At 43.2% G+C, this 25,582-nt stretch overlaps 1 protein-coding gene and 1 long non-coding RNA gene across 2 annotated transcripts; one reads left to right on the plus strand and one right to left on the minus strand.

Annotated features, from left to right (window-relative positions):
* Nucleotides 1–1,666: 1,666 nt before the first annotated feature.
* LOC140191151 (uncharacterized) lies at nucleotides 1,667–13,964 on the plus strand. The gene is made up of 3 exons (XR_011883763.1): nucleotides 1,667–1,730; nucleotides 10,707–10,730; nucleotides 13,512–13,964. It is a non-coding gene; the product is annotated as an uncharacterized lncRNA (long non-coding RNA).
* On the minus strand, nucleotides 4,707–23,903 carry cnn1b (calponin 1, basic, smooth muscle, b). The gene is made up of 7 exons (XM_072248277.1): nucleotides 23,743–23,903; nucleotides 19,946–20,067; nucleotides 18,370–18,436; nucleotides 10,252–10,389; nucleotides 10,035–10,151; nucleotides 6,818–6,964; nucleotides 4,707–6,058 (listed from the first exon to the last, which is right to left on the minus strand). The coding sequence occupies exons 1-7, from the start codon at nucleotides 23,800–23,802 to the stop codon at nucleotides 5,744–5,746; spliced, it is 966 nt and encodes a 321-aa protein (XP_072104378.1). The 5' UTR covers nucleotides 23,803–23,903; the 3' UTR covers nucleotides 4,707–5,743.
* Nucleotides 23,904–25,582: the final 1,679 nt, after the last annotated feature.

Consider the following 25,582-nt stretch of genomic DNA (forward strand, 5'->3'; position numbering starts at 1 on the left):
CCTGGTTGATAAAGAGGGATATATCTTTTTGGTGTGAAAGTCTCCCATTCAGTTTTCATGGCCAAGCACTGTAAACAATGTCATTAAGTCCTTTTTGTCTTGTATTTAGTGATGCAACTTTCTTTTCATCTACTTAGATTCCTGAATTCTCTTAAACTGAAGCACCATTTTAATACAAATGGTAGCAAGCACAGGTACGAGTCTTGCAGCTAGTCGTCAGTGAAGGGCATGCTAATGTGGTAGTGATCAATCAAAGATAAGATTGATCTCTGGAGAATGGAACAGCATCTCTAAGGTTTTAGGAAAGAAAATAAACCAGAATTTTTGACATGGTGAGTGCAAGCTAGAACTTTGACCTTAACCACAGCGTGATAAATACAAGGGTGAATGTGGAAATGAAGAGCATTTGACAAACAATAGTGTGTCTCGTATATTGAGAGGATACAAAAGCTATGTGATTGCAGGAAACGGGCTGTGGCCTTCCTGAATTATGGAAGGAGAGAAATATTTATCCAAATAGTAATAATTGGAAGGGGAGTGGAAGTGATCAGAATTTAAGCTTTCTGAAGCTGTACCTGTTGGGTGTCATGATGGTAGGAGAAGATCTTTCACACCTTTGAAGATGGGAAGCCAGTGATCTGTAAGTGTAGGTGATCACTGCTGCCAGTTGTTCAGAAACCAAGCACTGCCACTACCTAATACCTGGGTAGCTAGTCCTAAAACCATGTAGAAGCCAAACAGCAAGATTGCATTCTGTGGTTGCCTGGATGAAACGATTGCAACCCATGCAGAGAAAGCTTGTAAGGCTGTTTATTATTTTGAACACTGCCTGAAGTTTCAATGGAACCTTACAACTGCACTTGATAACCAACATTGTGGATGTGTGAATTATTTTATGCATGCCCTCCCTCTATATATAGAACTTGCTCATTCTTGTGTTACTTGTCAAATTCATTTGCTCGCTAATTTGAGGGCTTTGATTTACTGAACTGTTTGAAAGTCGTTGATGTGAACAGTGACTATTTCTCTTTTTTTTCCTCCTCCTCCCCCGCCCCCCCCCCCCCACCACCACCACCTGGCCCCAATGGGTTCTGGTCGGCCTGCTGAGGTATTTCAGTGGTTCTTTTGCCAAAACCGCTCTGTGATGCTAATTCCCGAGGGTAATTTACTTAAAGTGCAATTGTTCGACTATTCACTCTAGAATTTAAAAAAAAACCCAATATGGTGGGGATGGCCTTGATTTGGTGAGTTACACAGAATTTACAGCAGCATGCCAAGTAGCTTGGTTCAGTGAGAACACACTGCTGTTTCCATTTCACTGAAGTAGTTTTTCAGCTATATCTAACTCATCAACATAACTCTCCAATCCTTTCTCTCATTAAGTATTTGCCCTAATGTTATGTGGGGATGGGGTTCCATGATCTCCCCACCCTCAAGAGTAGGACATTTATCTTGAAATCCCTATTTTGATTTCTTGCACTGCTGTATGTAGTGTGCTCTTCCCTGCATCACAAGCCTGTTTTATTTAAACTTACCATAATTTTACAGGCCTCTATGAAGTCCCAGTTCAGCTTTAAACTTTTTGAGGAAGGACCTAGCTTGTTCATTGTTTCCTAAGAGGTAATCTCATATTTCTAGTCATATCATTGCAAATGCTTTTATTTTTCAGGGACTCATTTTGATGATATAGAATGGGCAAGAAACGAGAGAATGTTGGAGATACTCAACAGGTCAGATTGCATCTGTGGAGTGGGAAACTTTTACTGACAATTTTAACACTAATTCTTCGCACAAAAATTATTTTTCAGTTTTATTCAGGTTTTTAACATTGTGTAGGACCAGTTGCAAGTTGAACACAACTCTCCCACTTTTCAACTCTGAGATCCTTTTGTTCCTCCATGCTTTTTAAAATTATTTTCTCAGTAAAATGTCTATCTCAAATTGTAACATCTCACGTGCTAGTTTTAAAGTCTCCTTGTGGTTTATTGCGACCATCTCCAAACTAGCACTGCACCATCCACCACCAGAAATGTTGATATTTCATTTTTACAAACGAGAAAATCTGTAGATGCTGGAAATCCAAGCAATACATACAAAATGCTGGAGGAACTCAGCAGGCCAGGCAGCATCTATGGAAAAGAGTACAGTTGATGTTTTGGGCTGAGACCCTTTGGTAGGTTCCTCCAGCATTTCGTGTATATTTCCTTTTTGTATTACTAAGCATGTTAGATTATGGCAGTGACAAGACAGCCTACAGAGGAGAGGTTAACACCCTGACACAGTGGTGCCAAGATAACAACCTCCCCCTCAATTTCCAGAAAACAAATGAGCTGATTGTGGATTACAGGAGGAACGGAGACAGATTTGCCCCGATAAAAGCAATGGGTCTGAGATGAAAGGGTGAGTAGTTTCAAGTTCTTTGGTATACACATCACTGAAGATCTCACCTGGACTGTACACACCGGCTGTGTGACAAAAAAAAAGCACAACAGCGGCTTTTCCACCTCAGGCGACTGCAGAAGTTCAGCATGAGCCCCCAAATCCTCAAGACCCTCTACAGAGGCACCAGTGAGAGCATCCTGACTGGCTGTATCACTGCCTTGCACTGGAACTGCACCAGCCTTGATCGCTGGGTGCTGCAGAGAGTGGTACAGACAGCCCAGCACATCTGTGGATTGTGAACCTCCCTCCACGAAAGACATTTATAGCAGCAGATGCGTAAGGAAGGCCTGGAAGGTCATCGGGGACGCCAGTCACCCCAAACATAAACTGTTTCAGCTGCTTTTGTCTGGCAAACGATACCACAGCATTAAAGCCAGGAGCAACCGGCTATGGGACAGCTGCTTTCTACAAGCCATTAGACTTGTCTGTACATTGTGATGGAGTCATAACACAAAGATTTTTACTCCCTTGCATTGTGAGATGGATGTAAGATTTAAATAAATTACTATAGTTAACTAGAGCTAGATTGATAACTGTGCCCAGCATTTGGTATAGTGTTAGTACCAGTAGTATCTTAGGCTCAACATAAGATATTGGAGCAGAATTAGGCTATTCAGCCCATCGGGTCTGCTCCATCATTCAATCTTGGCAGATTTATTTTCCCTCCCGGTTCCATTCTGTCTTTTCCCCGTAACCTTTGACGCCCTTACTAATCAAGAACCTATCAACACTGCTTTAAACTTCTTGTTTTCCTACACAACACAGGAGTTGTTTTTTTTTTTTTTTTTTTTTTTTTTTTGGACCTATTAGTTTTGTGGTTCTTGTACCTACATCTCCCACTCCCTCCCATTGAACTTTACCCTTTCCTTACTCAATATCTGTAGTTCTTGTACATCCTGTGCAATCAAGATCCTAGAATTTGTCTAATCATGTTGTTGGAGAGTGTAAATGCGGGCAAAGTGAATGCAGTTTGTTGGAGCCAAGCAAGGCTCCAAATTGTCTTGCACCTGGATCATGGACAGAGTCATGGTTTTCCCTCATCTCTGCTCCTGAGAGAAGTTTTCAGCTACGTGTGACATTTTTGAGAATCTCATCCCCTGGCCTACCTGATACATTTTGGATTTCAATGGAACGTTATTGACCCGAAATGCTAATTTTGCCTGCTCTGTCACTGATGTAGCCTTACTGATGAATATTTCCAGCATGTTACATCCTTATTTGGGCAATTTCACTTCTCTGCCAGGGAATGGAATTGAAACATTTATCCCTTATGAGCAATGTTATTTTGACATAATACTGCCTTTCGTGTGAAAATCCAAGCTCGATGATCATGCCTTTACAATTAAGTGTATTGTAATCTGGAAGAGTTTCTGGTGTGACGTTGTTCTGATGTAGTGTGCGCACATGACCATGCAATGTGCTAATGCACTGTGGTTTAGAGTGCTCAATGTGATTCTGCTCCAATGAACAGTCGGGTAACACCTCTAAGCAACACACAGATCAGAGTGGGTGCTGCAGGAAGAATTTTGGAGGGGGACTTGGTGCAACCCCTCTTCAGTATAATGCAGCCTTTTTGGGATGTATCTCTGTGCATTACCATTCCAATGTAGGTAAAGGGTAAAAGTATCAGGGTGGCAAGGTTCTGATGTAGCATGGAGAAAATAGAAACGGGAACCATCTCCGATTTTAAACTATTGACTGAATAACAACTGTGTTAATCGATGCTGATTGACATGGTGGGCTCTGCATTCACCAACTTGCTCTGTGTTCTGGATTTATTAAACTTTCTGCTCTGGAGTAGGACAACAGCAGACATTTCACATTGTTTACTGCAGTAAGAGGCCTTTTAATTAGTCACAGGAGATAGTTAACAGTTCAATAACTAATGTCAAACTATCACGTTGCCCTGAACACAGTTCATCAAACAAAGAATTGATAAGTGTCTGAAGGCTTCCAGATATGATTGACTAAATGCCGGTGTAATTCCGTTTACTACGTATGCACTGCCTGATGACTTGTTCTGCAGTGGCAGCCAGATGGACATTAATCTGGGGAACTGGTACAGACACTGTTAGCTGGGGTCTGTGTAGGGAGGCAGAACACAGCAGAAGCTTGGCCACAGAGATGTGCTCATTGGCTGCATCTGATCTCAGGCCTTGGTTGGCTACTTTGTTTTTTTCGCATCTTCACAATGAACCAATTGACAAAATGCTTGTCCATGTTATAGCCCTGGTGCTGATGCTGTCACAGTTTTCTTTTTTGAGTATAAATATTACCTTCAGTTTACCCGGCACGTGGCGTGTCCTTCCGTTGTTCTGTACAAACAGTGAGCTGACTAAAGGGAAGTTCCAAGGCCTGATCTCAGCCTTCGCTGTTGTCGAGTTTGACTGCCTGCTTAAGCCTAGCGCTTGGTAGAATTTGGAAAGGCAAGTGTCTGCGTGCAGAGGGAATTCTTGATCTACAACTAATGCTAATATTGGGTATAGATACTTAAAGGACTGCTTTTGAAAAGAAGCACCTCTAATTCTAGAAACTAATCTAAATACTTTGAAAGTGCCTCCATCATCTTCTGCTGTTGCTGTAGCTACAGGATTAACGTTGAGTGGGTTAAGATGCTTTAACATGTTGTTCTCTCTGGTTTTGTGCATCAGCATAGATCTTACCATGATGGAAGTTTGACAAATTATCAAAGCTGGCATTATGAAACGGCCCACATCCCAGTGATGACTGGCATTGCATTTTACAGGGACTGTACAATTAAATCCACCAGTATCATGTGTTAATTATGCAACATGGCAGTGCTGAAATACAGAATTTATCCCTGTGACAGGTGGACAGTAAATTACATTGTGTGTATATATTGGGATTGTACATCCAGTATTGTACAAAATATTAGTCTGATGAGAGTAAACTGATTCAGAGTTACTGAAGACTTAGGATTGCCATACAAAACTTGACCATTGGAACTCCTGAAACTGGATCTAACCCAATAGTTCAATATCCTTTTGCCAATGATTTCATTGGCCTGCATTTTCCGATTGTTTTGAGTCAATTAGCCAGTCCATCACTGACTCAGATGGATAAGGGGGAAAAAAAAATGGATGTGTCTGCCAACTCATTTTTGGCACTGGAGCTGGGTATAGGTTTCTGCAGCAGTGCGCATTGGCAGGGAAGTGTTCTGTGTCTCTTTGACCAGGGTTGTACACATGGGGCCCTAGTACTGAGCATTGGGTGAAAGGGGTATGTAAGGATGCAATGCACATTTGTACAAATCAGTCCGTTGAGTGGCATCACTGTGTTCTCACTCAAAGTCCTGATAGATTTGCCCGCGGCGAATGGCATCCGTGTGCTGATTGTATTTGTACTCTCCCTGGTAGTCGCCTTCGCTGCATTCCGAGCCGCTTGCCAACAGGATGCCGTCATCATTGGGGTAGTTGGAAATGCAGCAGTACTTGGCGTCAAATACCTGGCGGCTCAGCCCATACACAGTCATTCCTTTCTGCGAGGCCCCCTGGTTTGTTCCCATCTGTAGCGACACGATACTGGAGTCGCACTTTTCAGTGCCCAGCTTGTTATCAACAATGTGCCTCCGTGTTCCCGGGGCCGTCATTCCAGCCTGAAAACAGCAACCAGACGGGGTTGGAGAGGGATCTGCATAAACTCTGTTGTACCTCACTCCCCCACCCCTTTCAGTGAGCCACGTCTGCCGAGCAGCTGCTGTGATCCTGTCCGTAACCCGCAAATTCCACGCAGCTTGTTTACCCTCTCCCACCCCCTGCCATCCTCCAAGAGGAACACAACCTTCTGGTTTGGAGGCTTATGTGCCTCAGTGACCCAGAGGAGCCATGGTGGCTGGAGTTAGGGCTTTGTGCTTTGGCCAAACAGGTCAAAGGGTAGAGGCCAGCCTAAGAGTGGTCCACCGGTTCTCCAGGTTCATCTCAGGGCTAACAACCCTGACTGGTAAAATAGAACTGTTATGGAAATGGCAATGAAGAATCCTTCTACATCTGAGTGCGACGATATTCCTGGGACGTATGACTGACAATAGTGAAAAGCGAGAGGGAGCTACCTACATCATGAAGGAAGCTCTGAACATTGCCAGAGATAGAGGATCTTCATTGCTGCCCTAAATGCCAGCTGTGTAATGGGCTGTAAGTACCCCCTGCCGTATCCCTCACCTCCACCCATCGTTACCAATATCCTCCACAACCACCACCACCACTCCTATCTTTTCTGTTGTGCCCGTTCTCATTATAGGAGCAGTGCTGAATGGGCTAACAATTCCCTTGAGAAGTACATAAGACTTGCACGCACTTAAACGTAGGGAAAGTGCCGTATCTGATCTCATTCCTGTGCGTGCTCCCCCCAACCATACCTGTGTTGCCCCCTTGTTGGTTCCCATTTGGAGGCTGATGGTCGTCTGGTCGAGGGGCTTCTCCACTCCAGTTTTGGGGTCATACAGGTGCCTTCTGGTGCCGTAGGCAGTCATACCCTGCTGGCTGGCAAATTTATTTGTCCCCATCTAAAGAAAAGTGGAACATGAGAGGCATCAAAAGTAGTGTAATCTTGCTGTGTTGGTAAATGAAGTTGCTTTCTAAAGAGAATCTGACTGACGGAATGGTTTTCTCACTGACTGGGTCGACTTGCTTCTCTATGAATTAAACATAATTGATACATTTGATTTTACCATATTTTCCACACTCCCCTGATCTTGCCTGCTGTTACCCTCCATCTAACTAATCCCCCTGTGCTCAGGGGATTTGGTTGTGGAGATATGCTAGTGGAGCAGCTATGACCAGCTCTCTCTCTCCACATCTCCCTCCCTTGTGAACAAGCCACTTGCTGTTTCTGTGTATTGCCGGGCAACATAATTTTGATTTGAAAACCTGGCTGATGGGTCAAAGTAATCTTCCCGTAGAGAAGCTTTCCTATCTGGTTATAGCTTCCACCTACTGGCCCACTCAACATCCTAATGAGTCACACCAAGAATCAATTGTACTGAGAAGCAAGCCATTTGGACCATGAGTCCATCCTTGCTCCTTGTACAAGCAATCCAGGTAGTTTAGTTCCCCAAATTATTACTCGTATCCCTGCAGTTTATTCTCTATTGGATACTTTTCCACCATTTTTCTTTCTTTTGAGAGCGTGAATTCCAAACCATACCCTTGCCGTTTCTTTAAAATCAAATTTCTCCTTATACAAAATAAAAGTAACAGTGCCTACTGGAAGTATTCTGCTGGTCAGGCAATATATATGGAATGATAAATCGTTAACTTTGAAGGTTGATAGCACTGGGCAACAAAGATTTTGCTTCCTGAATAGTTTTGGGTGTACCTTATGGATTTTTGAGCTGCTGATCATGAAAATCACCATGTAACTTTCCCCTGGAGTCAGCGATGTATGCACAGAAACGAGCCCTTTGGCCAATTTAGTCCATGCCGAAAACCATTCAGACTTCTAACCAGCTGCACCGAGTCCATATCCCTACTATCCACGTACCTACCCAAACTTCTCTTAAACGGTGAAATCAAGCTCGCATGGACCACTTATGCTCTCATGACCCTCTCAGTGAAGAAGTTTCCCATCATATTCCCCTTAAACTTCTCACCTTTCACCCTTAAGCCACAACCTCTGGTTGTAGTCCCACCTAACCAACGTGGACAAAACTTGCTTGCAGTTACCCTATCGGTATCCCTCATAATTTTGTACACCTCTATCAAATCTCCCCTCAATCTTCTATGATCACAGGGATAAAATCCTAAGCTAAACAATCTTTCCTTATAACTCCTCCAGATCCGGCAAATTCCTTGTAAATTTTCTCTGTGCTCTTTCAACCTTGCTTACATCTTTCCTATAGGTAGGAAAACTGCAATATGGGTTTATTGAGGGTAGAGGAACTAGGAACGCAATTTTCATACTACGAATGCTTTCAGAAAGGGCAATTGAATATCAAAATGATGACTTTTTGTTTTATTGATTTCACTGAAGCATTCGACAAAGTGCAACATGAAAAATTATTTCAAATTCTCGCTGAACTAAACATTGATGGAAGGGACCAACAACTGCTTCAAAATCTATATTGGAACCAAACGGTGGTGGTAAAAATTGATAATATAAGCAGTTGGACTAAAATTCAAAGAGGAGTTAGACAAGGATGCGTTGCCTCACTGGAATTATTTAATATCTATAGTGAAATGATTCTCAGAGAAATAGAAGACCTAGATGGGATAAAAATTGGAGGTGTTAACATCAACAATATAAGATACGCAGACGATACCACCCAAATAGCAAGTGCTGCAGAAGACCTACAAATCCACCTAGACAAAGTAGTACAAACAAGTGCAGAGTTTGGTCCAACCATCAACTGTTTTTATATAAAAAGAAAAGTATGGTAATATGAAAACAGCAGGATACTCCCAACTGCCAATTGTACATTGGTAACCAAGAGATTGAACAAAAGACCAGCTTTAATTACCTTGGTAGTTTTATATCACAAGATGCTAGAAGTAGAAATAAAAAGAAGAATTGCCATTGCCAAAACCAACCTCCAAAAAATGAAACCCATTTTTACCAACAGTCACATTTCTACGACAACAGGGCTTAGGCTACTAAAATGTTACATCTGGTCAATCTTGCTGTACGCTTCCGAAACATGGACTATAACACCAGAACTCCAAAGAAACTTAGAAGCAACAGAAATGTGGTTTCTTAGAAGAATGCTGAAAATATCATATAGAGATAGGGTAACTAATGAGACAGTACTCCAATGTGCCTATACAAAAAGATCTTTAATGAGAACATTAAATGAGAGGAAACTTAAATTTCTGGGCCATGTCATCAGAAAGGGAGAAATAGAATGCCTTACATTACAAGGCTGTATGCCTGGGGAACGAGGAAAAAGAAGGCAAAGAAGAAAATATTTGGACACTGTGAAAGAACTAACAGATCTAAGTGTGTGAGATATCATTGACGCTGCGAGGGATCATTCGATGTGGAGAGCCATGATCGCCCAAGCGTGTAACGTGCAAGGCACATGAAGAAGATAGGTAGGTGACCAAAACTGCACTCAATACTCCAAATTAAGTCTCGCCAGTATCTTGTACAACTTCCTGCTCCATTTTTTTTAAGTGGCCTATATTTGTTATTTCAATTCATAATTCAAGTCAATTAAACGTTACCCACAATGTAGGTTGAAAAGTTTTCCCTTGCCTGGGCACGCTTAGGCAGAGCAGATACTGCATAGCAGGACGGGTTTTAGAAAGGTGATCAATTTCAGTGAAGGATTTTGATATTTGAGATGGACATTTCCCAGAATAACTGATGCCAAGAGTAAGGAAGGCATCTTGCGAGGTATCCCGATAACTTTTGAACATTTCTGGACAATCCTCACTGTTTCTGCCATGCAAGTGTGCCGTTGCCCATCAAGGTATTTTCACTTCTTTGTCAGCTTCTGCAGCAAGCTGCTTCTTAAACTTTTCAGTGTTTTCCCTGTATTCACTGTCCTCTGATCCCTCTGTCCTAATCCCTATCTTCAAAAGGAAGTCCCACTATGCAGAGCATCGGCCACTCCTAAGGGCTAGATAAGGCTGTACCTGAAGTCCAATGATGTTCCGTCCTGCTTTCAGTGTCTCACTATTAAAAGCGCGTTGCTGTTTCTCTGCGTATCTCACACCAATGTCCGATTTAGTTTGGTACCCTTTCGTCTTTGCCTGCGAGGAATAAAAGGTCGCTTTTAAGTGATCAGCGGGTCAGATAATTCTAATAAATGAAGATTCTTTTGATTAAGGTGGTCACTGTAAATGTACTCACCAAGCTAGCCAGGGCCATGAGAGTGGTCTGAACTTGGGTCAAATTACAGTTCTCATACAGGTCGTTGGCTTCAAAGCTGTCATGAAGCTTCACGCCGTATTTTGCGATTGCTTTGAGAAAGTTTCCAATGTTCTCCAGCTGTGGATTAAAAGCAAATGAGAGGGCCAAACCATTTTTAACAACTGGCTGCACATTATTGTATTATATCTAGTATTACAAAGGCAGAATTAGAAAGGCTATGATCGGAGCTTGTGTTTCACAATTTCAAACTTTTTTTAACAATAGATAAAAACACAAATGTCAATCTGGAAAATTTTTTTTCATTGATAACATTTATTCCAATAATAAACTTCAGTCCCGCAGAATTTGCACATCGGTTGTTTGTCGGTACTTCATGGTGATATAGATATACGTACTCAGATAATAAATTTACTTTGAACTTGTTTCACTTTCAGATCGTTGCCAGTGGTGTGATGGCGGTAAGTTGCAGGTGAAAATGGTGGATGAAACAGATTTATGTGTAAATAATGCCAATGAAAATGAAGATTTCGTTCAAGCTATTTACTGAGGCATTTCACTGCAGAGGCCAGATCAGCGGGCAGAAATATTGTGAGCATTCTATCTTGGTGAACACATCAACCAAACACCCAGTAGCCTCACAAAGAGAAACAACCCCCAAGCCCTCCTTTGCCCATCTATTCCCTCCAAAGAAACACCGCGACTGTTGGAGGTCACTTTCAGTGCTAAGGAAACAGTTCACTTTGTGTTTGATGGAATAAAGCATACCCATGAATGACAAAGTCCACAATGTTCTTAAAAGAAGCCAAGTTACGGCTGGCTTTTATCACTCTTCAACAAGTGGCAGGGGAATTGCACATTTATTTCTCCAAAGCATTGGAAAAGAGATTTCAGACTAGATCCTCCTCACCCTGTGTCTTGTATAATCAGGTCATAGACATGATGCTAACTTTGATTTAGTTGTGCTTCCACTACAATTGATGCATCTTACCGTCTTTTGTGTAAGAACTGAAATTAACCATTTTTTCCAAAAGCTAATAAATATGCAAAAAAAACCTAAAGTCAAGCCTCAAGTGAGGATCTTAAAATTATCAGATGCAGTCTTGTTGCATCAATACTCGAACAAGAGGAAAAATACACTATACTCTTGGGTAAATACCAGTAATGCAATGTCCTTACCGGAAAATACATACTGAGGCAGCCAATGGGGTTAAATTCTTCAAGCGACACCAATGGGGACAGTTTTCTTAGAAGCAGATATCTCTGGTTATAAGCTATGATTGTTATCTCTGTGGACCAATTGTATGTCATTGTTGCTATTTGAGGTACAGTAGTTCATTGGAACCACTTGTGAGTCATTGGGGTTGTGTGATGTATTTACAAAAGCAAATGACAGTAATCTAAAATAAAAACAAAAAAATGTTTAATACTCAGTAGGTCAAGCAGTACCTGGGACTACGGGAAGTCGATGTAGGGTATTCATGCCTTGGTTGCTTTTATTGGTTTCAGTAAACACGTCAGCAGTTACTTGGACACACACACGAGGAATTCCGCAGATGCTGGAAATTCAAGCAACACACATCAAAGTTGCTGGTGAAGGCAGCAGGCCAGGCAGCATCTCTAGGAAGAGGTACAGTCGACGTTTCGGGCCGAGACCCTCCATCAGGACTAACTGAAGGAAGAGCTAGTAAGAGATTTGAAAGTGGGAGGGAGAGGGGGAGATCCAAAATGATAGGAGAAGACAGGAGGGGGAGGGATGGAGCCAAGAGATGATTGGCAAAAGGGATATGAGAGGATCATGGGACAGGAGGCCCAGGGAGAAAGAAAAGGTGGAGGGGGGGAAAACCCAGAGGATGGGCAAGGGGTATAGTGAGAGGGACAGTAGGAGAAAAAGGAGAGAGAAAAAGAATGTGTGTATATAAATAAATAACGGATGGGGTACGAGGAGGAGGTGGGGCATTAGCGGAAGTTTGAGAAGTCAATGTCTTACTAGCTCTTCTTTCAGTTAGTCCTGACGAAGGGTCTCGGCCCGAAACGTCGACTGTACCTGTTCCTAGAGATGCTGCCTGGCCTGCTGCGTTCACCAGCAACTTTGATGTGTGTTGCTTGAATTTCCAGCACCTGCAGAATTCCTCGTGTGTGTGTGTGTCCAAGTAACTGCTGAGTTGTTTACTGAAACCTATGTGAAAATGACCTCAGACTCAGCATCTACGAGAGAAGGCCCAGCATGTCTCTATTGTACAACTTTGCCTTCCGAATAGAAAGATTCACAGCAGAACCCTAGAAATCTTAGCAGGCAGACATTAGTGACGAGTCACATTCACAGCCAGCTTGAAGAAGACCACCTAATGATAAAGACCTCAAACTTATCAAAAAAAAACTCTTGGTCACCTGCACAGCAGCGATCCTAGGCTACTGTGACTTGAAGTACCTTACAGCAACAAACCAGAGATGCTAGTTGTACTGGCCCTGCAAAATCATCCAAATCTACCAGAAGGAAAAGCACAGTAATGTCCTCTTTTAGACCAACATCCTGACACTAGCAGCCTTAATTACACCAGATCAGTTGTGTAAGAAAGACCACATTCATGTGCTTGACACTAGACCTTTGAAAAGGACCCACTATTTCAAAGTTCTGTCCTGGGAGGAGCGTACAATTTGAACATAGGGAACGTTTCTGTGATATTCTCAAAGCTTCACATAAAGGTGCAACAGTCCCACTAGTTCCAAGCAATCCATGGCCCAGGTGAGAAGCAACATGTGGGATGTCACTGTGAACCTTGAGGCCTTGCACAGGAAGCACAAGGAAGCCCCTTGTAAATGGTAGGAGCCACCACTTTCTGAAGTAACCTCCCATTACGTTGGCTTCTTTCTGCCCCAACTGTAGAAGAGTCTGCAGGTCCCATAATAGGCTTATCAATCACTTTATATAATTTTAATTTATTAAGATACAGTGCAGAATAGTCTCTTCCGGCACTTTGAGCTGCACCTCCCAGCTTCCTCCCAATTTAACCTTAGCCTAATCACAGGATAATTTACAATGACCGATTAACCTACTAACTGGTACATCTTTGGACTGTGGGAGGAAGTTAAGCATCTGGAGGAAACCCACACAGTCACGGGGGTGGGGCAATGTACAAATTCCTCACAGACAGTGGTTAACAAATTTTACCAATGAGAGAAGCAGCGGGTTGCGAGTGCGCAGCCCCCCGATGAAAAATTATATCGTATCCGTTAAATAGGGGCAGTGGACAATTCTGATTTGATGGAGATGGACGTGAAAGCACAGAGGAACATCTGGAAAAATTTCTGAAACGCTCGTTTGCTGCTGTCGTTACTGCGTGGTCGGGAATCTTCCAGAGGGTAGGCCTCAAAATCCCCAGCTTTGCCTGCTGCTGGCGACCGAGATGGAGGTCGAACCGTTCGGATAGAGATGGTGCTCAAGTACTCGGTGTCGGAGAGCTGATCAGAGCTGGAAGTTTTCGGATGACTCAGAGTCGGACTGTGGTCGGGTATGGCAGGGAGAGTTTTTCTCCTTCTCTCCGTCTGCGTGAGATGTGGGACATTTGAGAGACTTTGAACTTTTACTGTGCTCATGGGCTTCTTCATCAAGTTATGGTATTGTTGCACTGTTGTAACTATATGTTATAATTATGTGGCTTTGTCAGTTTTTTCAGTCTTGGTCTGTCCTGTGTTTTGGAGGAAATATTGTATCATTTCTTAATGCATGCATTACTAAATGACAGTAAAAGAGGACTGTGTGTCTTCATAATCTAATCTAATGCAGGTGATATTAAACCTGATACTGACTCTGTAACACTAATCATCTGCCTGAGAGGAGGGGCTGTTACAGGAACCAGTACTGGAATCTCTCCACTTACAGAGTATGATAATAGATGAAAATATGACATGACATCATCCACATCTGCTCATGATATAAAGCTACTTGGGAGAGTCATCACAAGAAAGACATATATTCTGCACAGTTAATTTAGAGAGTTGCAGGCTTTTTATTATGTGCCAAAATGATTATGTGTGATAATTTACTTCCACGTGGAGAATAGAGAGGCACTATTTCTATAAATGGAAAGAAGCTTTTAAATATAAGTTCACAAGCAGAAAGTCAGTATTAGGGTAGATCAATCAAGTATTCAAGCAGAATGTTTGTCTTTATTTGAGGGTTTTGGAATACAAAAGAGAATCAGAATCAGGTTCAATATCACCGGCAGATGTCATGAAACTCGTTAACTTTGTGGCAGCAGTACAATGCAATACATAATAATAGAAAAGAGAGAAATAGAACTGTGAATGACTTAATAGTGCAAAAATAGAATAAATAAGTGGTGAGGTAGTGTTCAAAGGTCCAATGTCCATTCAGAAATTAGATGGCAGGGAAGAAGTGAAGAATTCTGTCACAGCCGTGCAGTGTTCTGGTGAACAACACACTAAGTATTTGTATGCAGTTTTGGTCTGTGTACTCAAAGAAGGATATAATTGCCTTGTAGACAGTGCAGTTCAGATTCATTAGATCAGTCCCTGGGATTGTCATGTGAAGGAAGATTGAGTCAAGTTACCCTGTACTCACTGTCGTGTAGTAGAATTGAGAAACAATCACTGAATCTTCGATTTGGAAAGGAACTGACAAAGTTCGGCTGAGAAACTATTTCCTTTGGCTGACGCCTAGGGCATGAACTCAGGATAAGTGATTGATCATTTAGAATGGAAGGGAAGTTCTGTGTTAATAGACCTTTGTATATGGGATCAGGTGGGGAAAATGGAGAAGCACAGGATTAGCTGTCATCTCACTGTACAGCAGAATAGGATTACATTCCGTTTCTTAAATATTTTGATCATTTTAGTGCCATTATTTGTCTAAATCACCTTTCTAAAAGTTAACATTTACTTCCAGTCCTGATTATAAGATCTGAGTTTATATTATTCCAGTAATATTATTAACTAAAGTACGAATCTTAGTCTGACAAACTTTGCCTTCCTAATTCCATGCTGGTTGCTCTGATTTCTTTACAGATACTGCTTTGGCTTTGGGCTGATTTCCAGGAATTCTCCAGAGCTGATATGGGGAGGGAAAACCTGTAACTGACTCTAGAGTACATTTACTCCTCTCTTTTTAACAAACTAACAGGTATATGTTTGCTGGCTTGTTCTTGATGATATTATTGAGAAAGCCCCCCTCTTCAAGTATTAGACTCATTAATTAAGCAGACACTAGCCTTACAACATTGCTGCTCAGTCAGTAATAATATCCAATCATATTTTTGCATAACCAAAGCCCTGGAGTTTCCACCCAGTACTGCCCCTCTGTACTGAAACTGTTAGAAAAGCATTGCCTTTTTTGGGAGTAAAGCTCACTGGGCTTATATTTATCTTATCTTTGGGCTCTTGCAGAAGCTGAGATGGAGCGTGTGTGTTACTTTCAGGGACATCTTTCCTGCCAGATGCTATGCGGGAGTGTGCCTGGGTCCCATCATTTATCGGTACATTTTCATCCTGCGGATGGATCCTGGAAAAACGTTCCATATGTGCTAGGCTATCGCCAAGGAAGGAAAGGTCTCATCCTTCTTGAACGGCGGTTAAATGGAAAGATAATCAAAACTGAAAAGTCCGGGCTTTCAAAATGCAACTAAGTCTTGGTCAATTGGCTGTGAGCTTAAATTCCCTAACGAGAAGAGAACAATCCTTGGCATTTATAGTCTCAGGTCTTCACAGAAGCATTCTCAAACTGCTACTGAATTCAAGCCACAGAAAGACAGGTGATTAAAGATTTGTCAATGAAGTAGGTTTTAATCGATTTCTCCTTCCGGTGAACAAATCCTCCTGCTTCCTCTATTCCCCACTCTGACTTTTCACTTCCTCTCACCTGCCTATTACTTCCTCTTGGGTCACCTCCTCTTTCCCTGTCTCCTACTGTCTACACTCCTCTCCTATCAGATTCTTTCTTCTCTTGTCCCTGACCTTTCCCACCCACCTGGCTTCCAGCTAGCCTTTTTTCCCCATATTATTCTGTCACCTTCCCCCTTCCTTCTCAGTCCTGACGAAGGGTCTCGGCGCAAAACATCAACCTTAGACGCTGCCTCACCTGATGAGTTCTTCGAGTGTTTAGTGTGTGTTGCTTTAGGTTCTAAGGTGCTTCTTATGAGGAAGGAAGGTCAGAAAGACAGGTTCAGGGAAGAATTTCTACAGCTGCAGGACTTTAGCATTTGAATGATTAGCCACCACTTGAGAAGTTATTAAAATTGGGAATGCACTAGAAGCCAGAATAAGAAAATAGCACAGGATGTTGAGGGGAAATTGTAGGAAGGGATAAGGACTCACAGGTGTTGCTGATCAACAGGCCGCAATCTTAAAGGATCAGCAACAACACCTCTGCCACAATTATCCTCAACATCGGCACTCTACCAGGTCTCATCCTGAACTCCTACTCTTCTGCCTGTACACTCATGTCTGCGTGGCCAGATTCCTGTTGGACTCCATCTACACGTTTGCAGGTGATCCCCTGCAATGGGTCGTTCAGGACGGACACATCACAGAGAGCCTCGGGGCACAGTGTCAGCAGGACCAACGAGCAACGTCATTGACTTCAGGAAGGAGAATATTGCCCGTGCTCCTCTTTACATCAACAGTGCTGAGCTCAAAAGGGTTGAGACTTTCAAGTTCCTGGGAGTGAACATTGACAGCAAAGCCACAAAGGCTCAGCAGTGCCACTACTTCCTCAGGAGACTAAAGAAATTTGGCATGCCCTCTTTGACCCAGATCAATTTTTATCAATGCACCACGGAAAATACCCTATTTGGATGCATCAAATGAGGACTAGATTATAAAAGCAACAATGTAATGTTGAGACTTTATAAAGCGCTGGTGTGTCTCACTTGGAGTATTGTGAGCAGTTTTAGGCTCCTTATCTGAGAAAGGATGTGCTGACACTGGAGCCGGTTCAAAGGAGGTTCACGAAAACGATTTCAGGATTGAAAGGCTTGTCATAGGAGGAGCTTTTGATGGCTCTGGGCCTCTGCTCACTGGAATTCAGAAGAATGAGGGGCGACTTCATTCAAACCTACTGAATGGTGAAAAACCTTGATAAAGTGGATGTGGAGAGGATGTTTCCTATGGTGTGGGAGTCTCATACCATGGGGCATAGCCTCAGAATAGAGACGAGGAGGAAGTCCTTTAGCCAAAGAGTGGTGAATCTGTCAAACTGATTCCCACAGGTGGCTGTGGTGGCCAAGTCATTGGGTATATTTGAGGCCGAGGTTGATAGATTGTTGATTAGTCATGACTTGAAGGGATATGGGGAGAAGGCAGAGGATCGGGGCTGAGGGGGAAAAATGCATCAGCCATGAAGATATGGTGGCGCAGACTCGATGGGCCAAGTGGACTAATTCTGCTCTTGTATCTTACAGTCTTACGATCACAGCTTGGTATGGCAATTGCTTTGCCTGTGGCCACGAGAAACTGCAGAGGGTTGTGGGCACAGCCCAGCACATCACAGAGACCAGCTTCCCTCCCATAAACTCTGCCCAGACTTTTCATTGCCTCAGTAAAGCAGCTAGCAGGAAGTTCCCTCCCACCCTTGGCTCTTGTATCTTCTCGCCTCTCCCGTTGGGCAGAAGATGCATAGGCCAGGCTCAAGAACAACACCCATCGCACTGTTAGAAGACTATTGAACGTTCCCCTATTACGATGAAATGGACTCTCAACCTCACAATCTAATGTCGCGTGGCTTGGCACCTCATTGTCTAATTGCACTGCACTTTCTTTGGACTATAACACTTCCTTTCTCTGCTATTGTTGTATCTCGTTCTACCCATTGTTATGAACTGATCTGTCTGAAGAGTATGCAGGAAGAAATCTTGTCACTGTACCTTGGTGTATGTGACAAGAATGAATCAATTTACCAACTTACAACCCTGGGGTTCTAGGGCTGGTTGGTCTGTAGGAGTGGACACGATTTCTGCTTTCCCATCAGGTAGATAGGTCTGAACGGTGAATATTCACACTAAGCCATCCACAGCATAATGCCCGAGCCTGCTTACACACAGACCTTGATCCACACTGACGCCACATATAATGTATTATCCGTACCTGATGCCAGTTCTGTGGGGAATCATTAATCTTCTTCACTGAGCCAGGCTGCAGTGTATTAATAAGCCTTAAAGAAAAGGAAATGCAAGATTAAAACTTTAAATGTCAATGCGATCGTTCCCCAGTTTCTGAACATTTAAATTAACGAATTTACACTGTAACGCTATTGACTTTGAAGTGAGTGTCTTCAGTGAACAAGGCCATGATCCACTTTACTGAATAGTCCACCATGCACTGGAAATCTCTGCCCGAAGTACCTATAGTTATCCCCTTTTGTTCAAGAGCATACATCATCAGAGACCCCACCAACCAGGCCATGCACTTTTCTCGCTGCTGTCATCAGGCAGAAGGTACAGGAGCCTCAGGTCTCACACCAGCAGCTTCAAGAACAGCTGCTACCCTCAACCATCAGGCTCTGGAACAAAATGGGATAACTACACTCACTTACCCATCCATTGAGATGTTCCCACAACCAATGATCTCAATTTAAGGACTCTTTATCTCATTGTCTCGTGTTCTCATTATTTATTATGATTTATTTTTTCTTGCATTTGCACAGTTTGTTGTCTTCTGGGTGATCTTTTATTGATCCTGTTATAGTTACTACTCTATAGGTTTGCTGACGTGGAGACACCTCTTTCTCCCTTATTAGGGAGAGAGAGAGAGCCTGTGGTATGTCAAATACCAGGTGAATGCGAAGTCTCTGAGGTACTGAAAGTCTGTGTCTTTGCTGTTGCTTTGCTGCACGCTTCAGTGCTTGGTGGTGGGTGCTGATGCTTTTTGTTTGCTGATGGGAGTGGGGGGGTGGATCATTGCTTGCTGCTGCTTATGCATGGGAGGGTGGGGAGCTGGGGGGGGGCAGTTTGGCATTCTAACATTTAACTGTCATTCATTCTTTGGGGCACTCCATGGATGGTTGCGAAGAAAAAGCGTTCCAGGATGTACATTGTATACATTTCTCCGACATTAAATGAACCTTTGAAGCCTGAAACTTTGAATATGCCCACAGGAAAATGAATCTCAGAGTTGCATCTGGTGGCTATGTGTACTCTGATAATAAAATTTACTTTGAACTTTTGAACCATTTTGTCCAGCGTTGTAACTTAATGAAATATTTTTAAGCGTGCATTCCTTTTGTACATTAAAGGGAAACACTGAGTACTCAGGCTTTGATAAGACAATGTTTCCCCAAGCCACAGTCGACGTAACTCACTGGTGGAACAGAGTGTCAGCAACAGGAGTGGAGGGGACAAAGTGATGGAGGCAAAGTGGGACGAACAGTTGCAGTTAGAATCACGTTGCTGATGGCTCAGATAGGGCAGAGATTTTGTGGAACGGAGGGCTTGGGATCCATTGGTTGCTTGCCAAGGGAGACTAACACTGAACGGGGCTTTATTAGGGAAGGATGCTAACAGTGGTAACAGGATAAGAGAGAAATGTACTCGAGGCCAGAGGTACAGTGAAAGGGCATTGTTGTGATTGGTAACAGATCATGCAGACTGAAGGTGTGTGTTAGCTGCAGTAGGAAGTCTTGTGAAATATACACTGGAGCAGTAAGTGGTTCGGATTTGCTTACTTGCACAGCACAACTCCATTCTTCAGCCCATCCATTAGGTTTTCAGATATCGTGATTCCAGTCACATCTTCAATCCATCTCCGGATATCCTCATCTTTTTGTGGGTCATATTTCTGGGCAATCTGCAGGTCAGGAAAACCATGTGAATTTTCTTGAATTTAGAACCCATGACTGGGCTCGAATGTCTCTAGGCCTCGTACTACACTGCACCAACTAAACCCCTTGCATGTCCTTGTACCATTATACGTACAGACCTGTGATTCCCCTTCATGTTATCCCTACATGCCTCTGCCTACAGCCTTGAGCACCAAGCTTTCAAACACCCTTTTTCTACACTCCCAAACGTTTTCTAAATCCATCATCGACTAAGGTCTTGTGGGCCCTCTGGTTTCCTTTTGCTGTTGTCAGAGGAAGAGTCGATAAAATATTAAATAAATGAGTGCAGAACAGGAGTGGACATCACAACAATGGCGATGATATGGGGGAGCGATGAGGAGATTTTGAAAATGAACAGTGGGAAACGGAGAAGCGGCAGAGATTTAGGCACTCAAATAGCTACAGAGAGAAGACAAAGGGATAGACTTGGGTCTCAGGCTCCGGGCCTCAATCCCACTGCCTCAGGGCCTTGGATCTTGGAGTCTCAGCCACAGGGCCTCAGTCTCAAAACTTTGGTCTTCAGCCTATTTTCCCACTCTCACTAACTGTGAAACATTAACACCTTATATGAAAGGCCTTGATGGAGTGGATGTTTCCTATGGTAGGAAGGTCTAAGACCAGAGGGGACAGCTTCAAAACAGCGGGATCTCCTTTTAGAACAGAGATGAGGAGGAATTTCTTTAGCCAGACAGTGGTGAATCGGTGGAATTCTCTGTGGAGCTGTGGAGGCCAAATCTTTATGTATATTTAAGGCAGAAGTTGATAGATTCCTGATTGGTTAGGGCATGAAGGGATATGGGGAGAAGGCAGGAGACTGGGGCTGAGAGAAAAATTGGATCAGCCATGATGAAATGGCAGAGCAGACTTGAAGGGCCAAATGACCTAATTCTGCTCCTATATCTTATGGTCTTACTTATTAAACTTTGATTTTCAAATTATTGCTGTTTTCAAATATCTCCATGGCCTTGCCTCTCCCCATCAGTGCAGTCACCTTGCATCCAAGAACTCGATTTCTTTCCACTCCTGGTAAGCTGATTGTAAAACCTCCATATTCAGTCTGTGCCAAGGGTTGAGGTATCTGCTCTCATCATGAAGTGACCTCTCGGTGGCCGCCAAATCTTCAGCTGTCACCAAAAAGCCCCCATGTAGGGAATAAAGAAGGTGAGAAGGGAAGTTGGTCAATTTTTCTCTCACTCATTTCACTGTTTGCTTCCCTCTCCCTCCTGCTCTTCCTCACTCACTCCCTCCATCGACACTTTTAGCCTCGTCTCCGATTTACTTGGAGCCTTCCTTTTTTGAAAACAGAAATCTCTGCCGGAAGCCAGCAGCAGCATTTTGTTTTCACTTTGTGGGTTTGTGTTTGGGGAGGCACACTGGCGTAGCAGTCAACGTAGCGCTTTACAGCGCACGCTGTTGTCCGCAAGGAGATTGCGTGCTCTCTCCGTGACCACGTGTCTTTCCTCCTGGTGTTCTGGTTTCCTCCCACATTCCAAAGATGCGCGGGTGCGGGTCACGGAGTTGTGGGCACGCTATGTTGGTGCCAGAAGCATGGTGACACTTGCAAGCTGCCCCCAGCACATCATCAGACTGTGTTGGTTGTTGCCGCTAACGATGCATTCCACTCTACGTTTTGATGTACATGTGACAAATAAATCTAATCTTTATTTTTAAACCAATGATTTTTTAATAAAAAAAAGGTTAGCAGCTCCACTGTGCTCCTGATTGCTGAGTGAAAATTGACACGTAGGCCTAGGGAACTGGGGAGCAAGGATATCCAGGGCTCATTCCAAGTTCAGTTCCAGGCCTGGAGTACAAAGAGGCCTGGGGAGCAAGGAGATCCAGGACTCATCCCAAGTTCGGTTCCAGGCCAGGAGAGCTTACTTGCAAGTCAACACATTACCCGTGCCTGGCCCATGCCTGAAACCACAGGCATTTTTCTAGGCAGTCACTTCCTTCCCCTCGCGGATGCCGTCTCCACCAGTCTCTAGCTCTGCCTGACTGCACCCCTTCCTGATCCCGTATGCTGTTCAACCTGCATCCATTTCTTCTCATTCCAACATACTCCTGGCTGGCTGTGCCTCTTCACTGTTCAAAGCAATGCCTTCTGAGTATGAGCACACACAGGCCCCCCATTTACTATTCAGCTGCTTGCTGACCTGTATTGGGTCCTGTTTAAGCAGCCTCGATTTTAAGACTGTGACTTTTTCCCCTCAAATCTCTCCAAGGTCTTGTCTCTCCCTAACTCTGTAATTGCCCCGAGTGTTACATTCCTGTGAGCTCCTCTATGTCTGGCCTGCTGATATCCCTAGTCTTTATTACTCCACCAGTGGCATTTACCTACCCTCATAACTCATCACGTGGCTCTGGTGAAGGTGCTATATAAATGGAAGCTGTTTTGGCATAACTACCCTGAAGCTGTCTGATGGCGAGTCCAAATGCTTCATATTTAAGACCATGAGACCATAAGATCTAGGAGTCGGATTCGGTCATTTGGCCGTTCGAGTCTGCTCAGCCATTTTATCTTGTCTGATTCACTTTCCCTCTCAGTCCCAATCTCTTGCCTTCTCCCCATATCCCTTCATGCCCTGACTAATCAGAAATCTGTCACCCTCTGCCTTAAATATACCCGATGACTTGGCCTCCACAGCCACTTGTGGCAAAGATTTCCACAGATTTATCACTCTCTGGCGAAAGAAATTCTTCTTCATCTCTGTTCTTAAAGGACGCCCCTTTATTCTGAAGCTGTGCCCTCTGGCCTTAGGCTCCCCCACCATAGGAAACATCCTTTTCACATCCGCTCTTTCAACATTCAATAGGTTTCAATGAGGTCAGCTGTCATTCTTCTGAATTTTAGTGAGTACTGAACTTCAGGTGAAGTGATTCAAACGGAATGTAGTTACCTTCACAGAGCAACTGAAGATTTAGTTCAGGGAATACTTGTGGATAAACTTAACAATTTCTCTACATTAATTCAAGTTGACTGTGTACCTGCCTCAGTAGTATTTGCTTTTAGCACAGATATTGATCCTCTACTTCCAAACACCCCACCCCCCCATCCGGATCAGTACTACCAGTGCCAAGGACTAAAGTTAGAAACTACATTAATGTCAGATCCAACAACACACACCGATCACACATACATCTGAAATGTTTATCAGACTCTTCCAGTCAAGCAGCTTTACAGCTGCGCAGCTCTGTAATAGAAAACAGATTTTATGACAACAAATCATTCAAAAGTTTTCCCTCCTCAAACACAAATCGCAGACTGGAGTCCTGCAGAATCTGTCCTTTAAATAGGACCTGATGTTTGCTGTTTGTATCCACAGAATCAATACCTCAGAAGGTTAAATTCCTCCAGTTTGGCTTAACTTCCCCTGCTCATTTCTGTTGGCTACATTTCATTCATTGACAAGCTGGCTAATATTTAAAGGAATGTTTGTAGAGATTATCACGTCACTGCTTCCAGTGAACAGTAGAGAATATGCCCGCACATCTGTCATTCTAATAACTATTAAAAATCAGATGTGACTTTATAACGGAAGGATTGAGGAGACTACAATTGCTGAGCACCATTTGACTGGCCTCCTTCATTCTGTGCTCAAGCAGCTTCCATGCTTGTGAAAGTTAAGGCCAGTGCCTACCTTGCGATTCACCTCTGCTGAGAGTCCATACGCAGGTCCCTTGTTGAAATGCGCTGACATCGTTGAGCTGTAGAGGAAATTTTATTGCAGACTTATAATTCCAGAGAGCCACTGCCTGCACTCACTCTTGTCAGTTCTGGAAGTCTCACAAAATTCCCCAAACTTTTCAAACTCTTGAATTAGTTGGATCTGAGGCTGCTTCCTGATTGGTTCAGAGGACAGCCAATTAGGTTGGCTGACAATTCCAATGACGCCAGCCTATTGGAATTTGAGAAACTGTCGTCATATTTTCCATCTTGGTTGTTTATGTTGGATGTGAAAGGAGATTGGTTTGATTTTGCAGCAGCATTTTATACATAGAAAAAAAAATCTGCAATTTTCAGAATATTAGCAAGAGAATTTCTGTGCTGGAGCCAGCTACACTAGAGAGCCCATGAAATACCAGGTATTAATCAGGCCAAACTGGCTGGCCTTTATAATATCAAAAAGGGCCTTACATGGAAGCCCTGTAATATTACCTCAGGACTCCCAGGTCAGCACATGGAACACGGCATCTTCCAATCCACTACTATAGTGGAAATCATACACTATGGTCTTTCAGTCTACCTTGACCTGGGCCTTGCTATACATTGGTCTGCCTGCACTACATTTTTGTCTGTAACACTATGTTCTGCATTCTCTTTTTCCCTTCTGTGCTATTTTGATATACTTGTGTATGGAATGATCTGTCTGAATGGCAGGCAAAGTAAAGCTTTTCACGGTATCTCCGTACATGTGACAATAATGATCAACTACTTGGCTGCCCTGCAATATCAAACTGGGCCCCACTAGTAGGACCTGATGTGATATTTGCTCGTTCTTTATGTACTGGGTCGTATGCCGTGGGCGATCGTGGTCTTTCCATGACCATGATCGTTCTTGGCAAATTTTCCTACAGAAGTGGTTTGACATTGCCGTCTTCTGGGCAGTGTCTTTACAAGACGGGTGGCCCCAGCCGTTATCAATACTCTTCAGAGCTTGTCTGCCTGGCGTCAGTGGCCACATCAGCAGGACGTGATATGGACAAGCTGCTCGTACGACCATCACCACCCGCTCCCATGGCTTCACATGACCCTGATCACAGGGCTATAGGTTGCCGAAGGGTGACCTGCAGGCTACCGGAGGGAAGGAGTGCCTTACACCTCCTTTGGTAGAGGCATTGTTTCTGTTATTGTCCTTATATCTATAGATTTATTGAGAATGCCCACAAGAATAAGTCTCAGGATTATATATGGTGACATATATGTAATTTGGTAATTAAAATTTACTTTGAACTTTGAACATATCTCCACTCCCCCACCCCAATATGATATTACAGTGGTCAAACAAGGTGACCCCTGTAATAACAGGTCAGGTCCCAGTGGATGGCCCTGGTAAGATTGAATAGATAGACCTCAGGGATATACTTTGTGAGGTTGAGTCAATTCTAACTCAATGTATTTAGAAGAATAATTCAAGTTAAAACATTGTTTTCAATCTAATCTAGGAACTGAGTATGTAGTTCCTGTTCTAACATCGCAAGATCCAGTTCCTAGAAATTGGATTAGGCTTTGTTGAGCCCAAAAAAAGAAGAATATTAGTTGCATGAAATACTGAAGTACCAAGGAACTAGTAGTGTTCTGCAAAACACTTGTGTTGGTTTCTCCAATGCGTAAAAGACCACATCACAAGGACCAACGCAGTAGAGTAGTTTGGATGGATTACGGTGAATTGCTTCTTCTTTCGGAAAGAATATAAAGCAGGTAGATGGTGGAAGGAGAAGAGAATGAAGGCAGGTGTTACATCTCTTGCTTTTGCACGG

Source organism: Mobula birostris, chromosome 32, assembly GCF_030028105.1.
Source record: "Mobula birostris isolate sMobBir1 chromosome 32, sMobBir1.hap1, whole genome shotgun sequence".
In the NCBI taxonomy this organism is placed as follows: domain Eukaryota; kingdom Metazoa; phylum Chordata; class Chondrichthyes; order Myliobatiformes; family Myliobatidae; genus Mobula; species Mobula birostris.

Bases quoted from the DNA above. Each gene is read 5' to 3' on its own strand.
- cnn1b (XM_072248277.1), bottom strand. From the start codon at position 23,802: ATGTCAGCGCATTTCAACAAGGGACCTGCGTATGGACTCTCAGCAGAG. The intron at 10,390-18,369 runs GTACGGATAATA...TTTAATCCACAG, and splicing joins CCCCACAGAACTGGCATCAG to CTGGAGAACATTGGAAACTT. The intron at 10,152-10,251 runs GTGAGTACATTT...TATTCCTCGCAG, and splicing joins TCATGGCCCTGGCTAGCTTG to GCAAAGACGAAAGGGTACCA.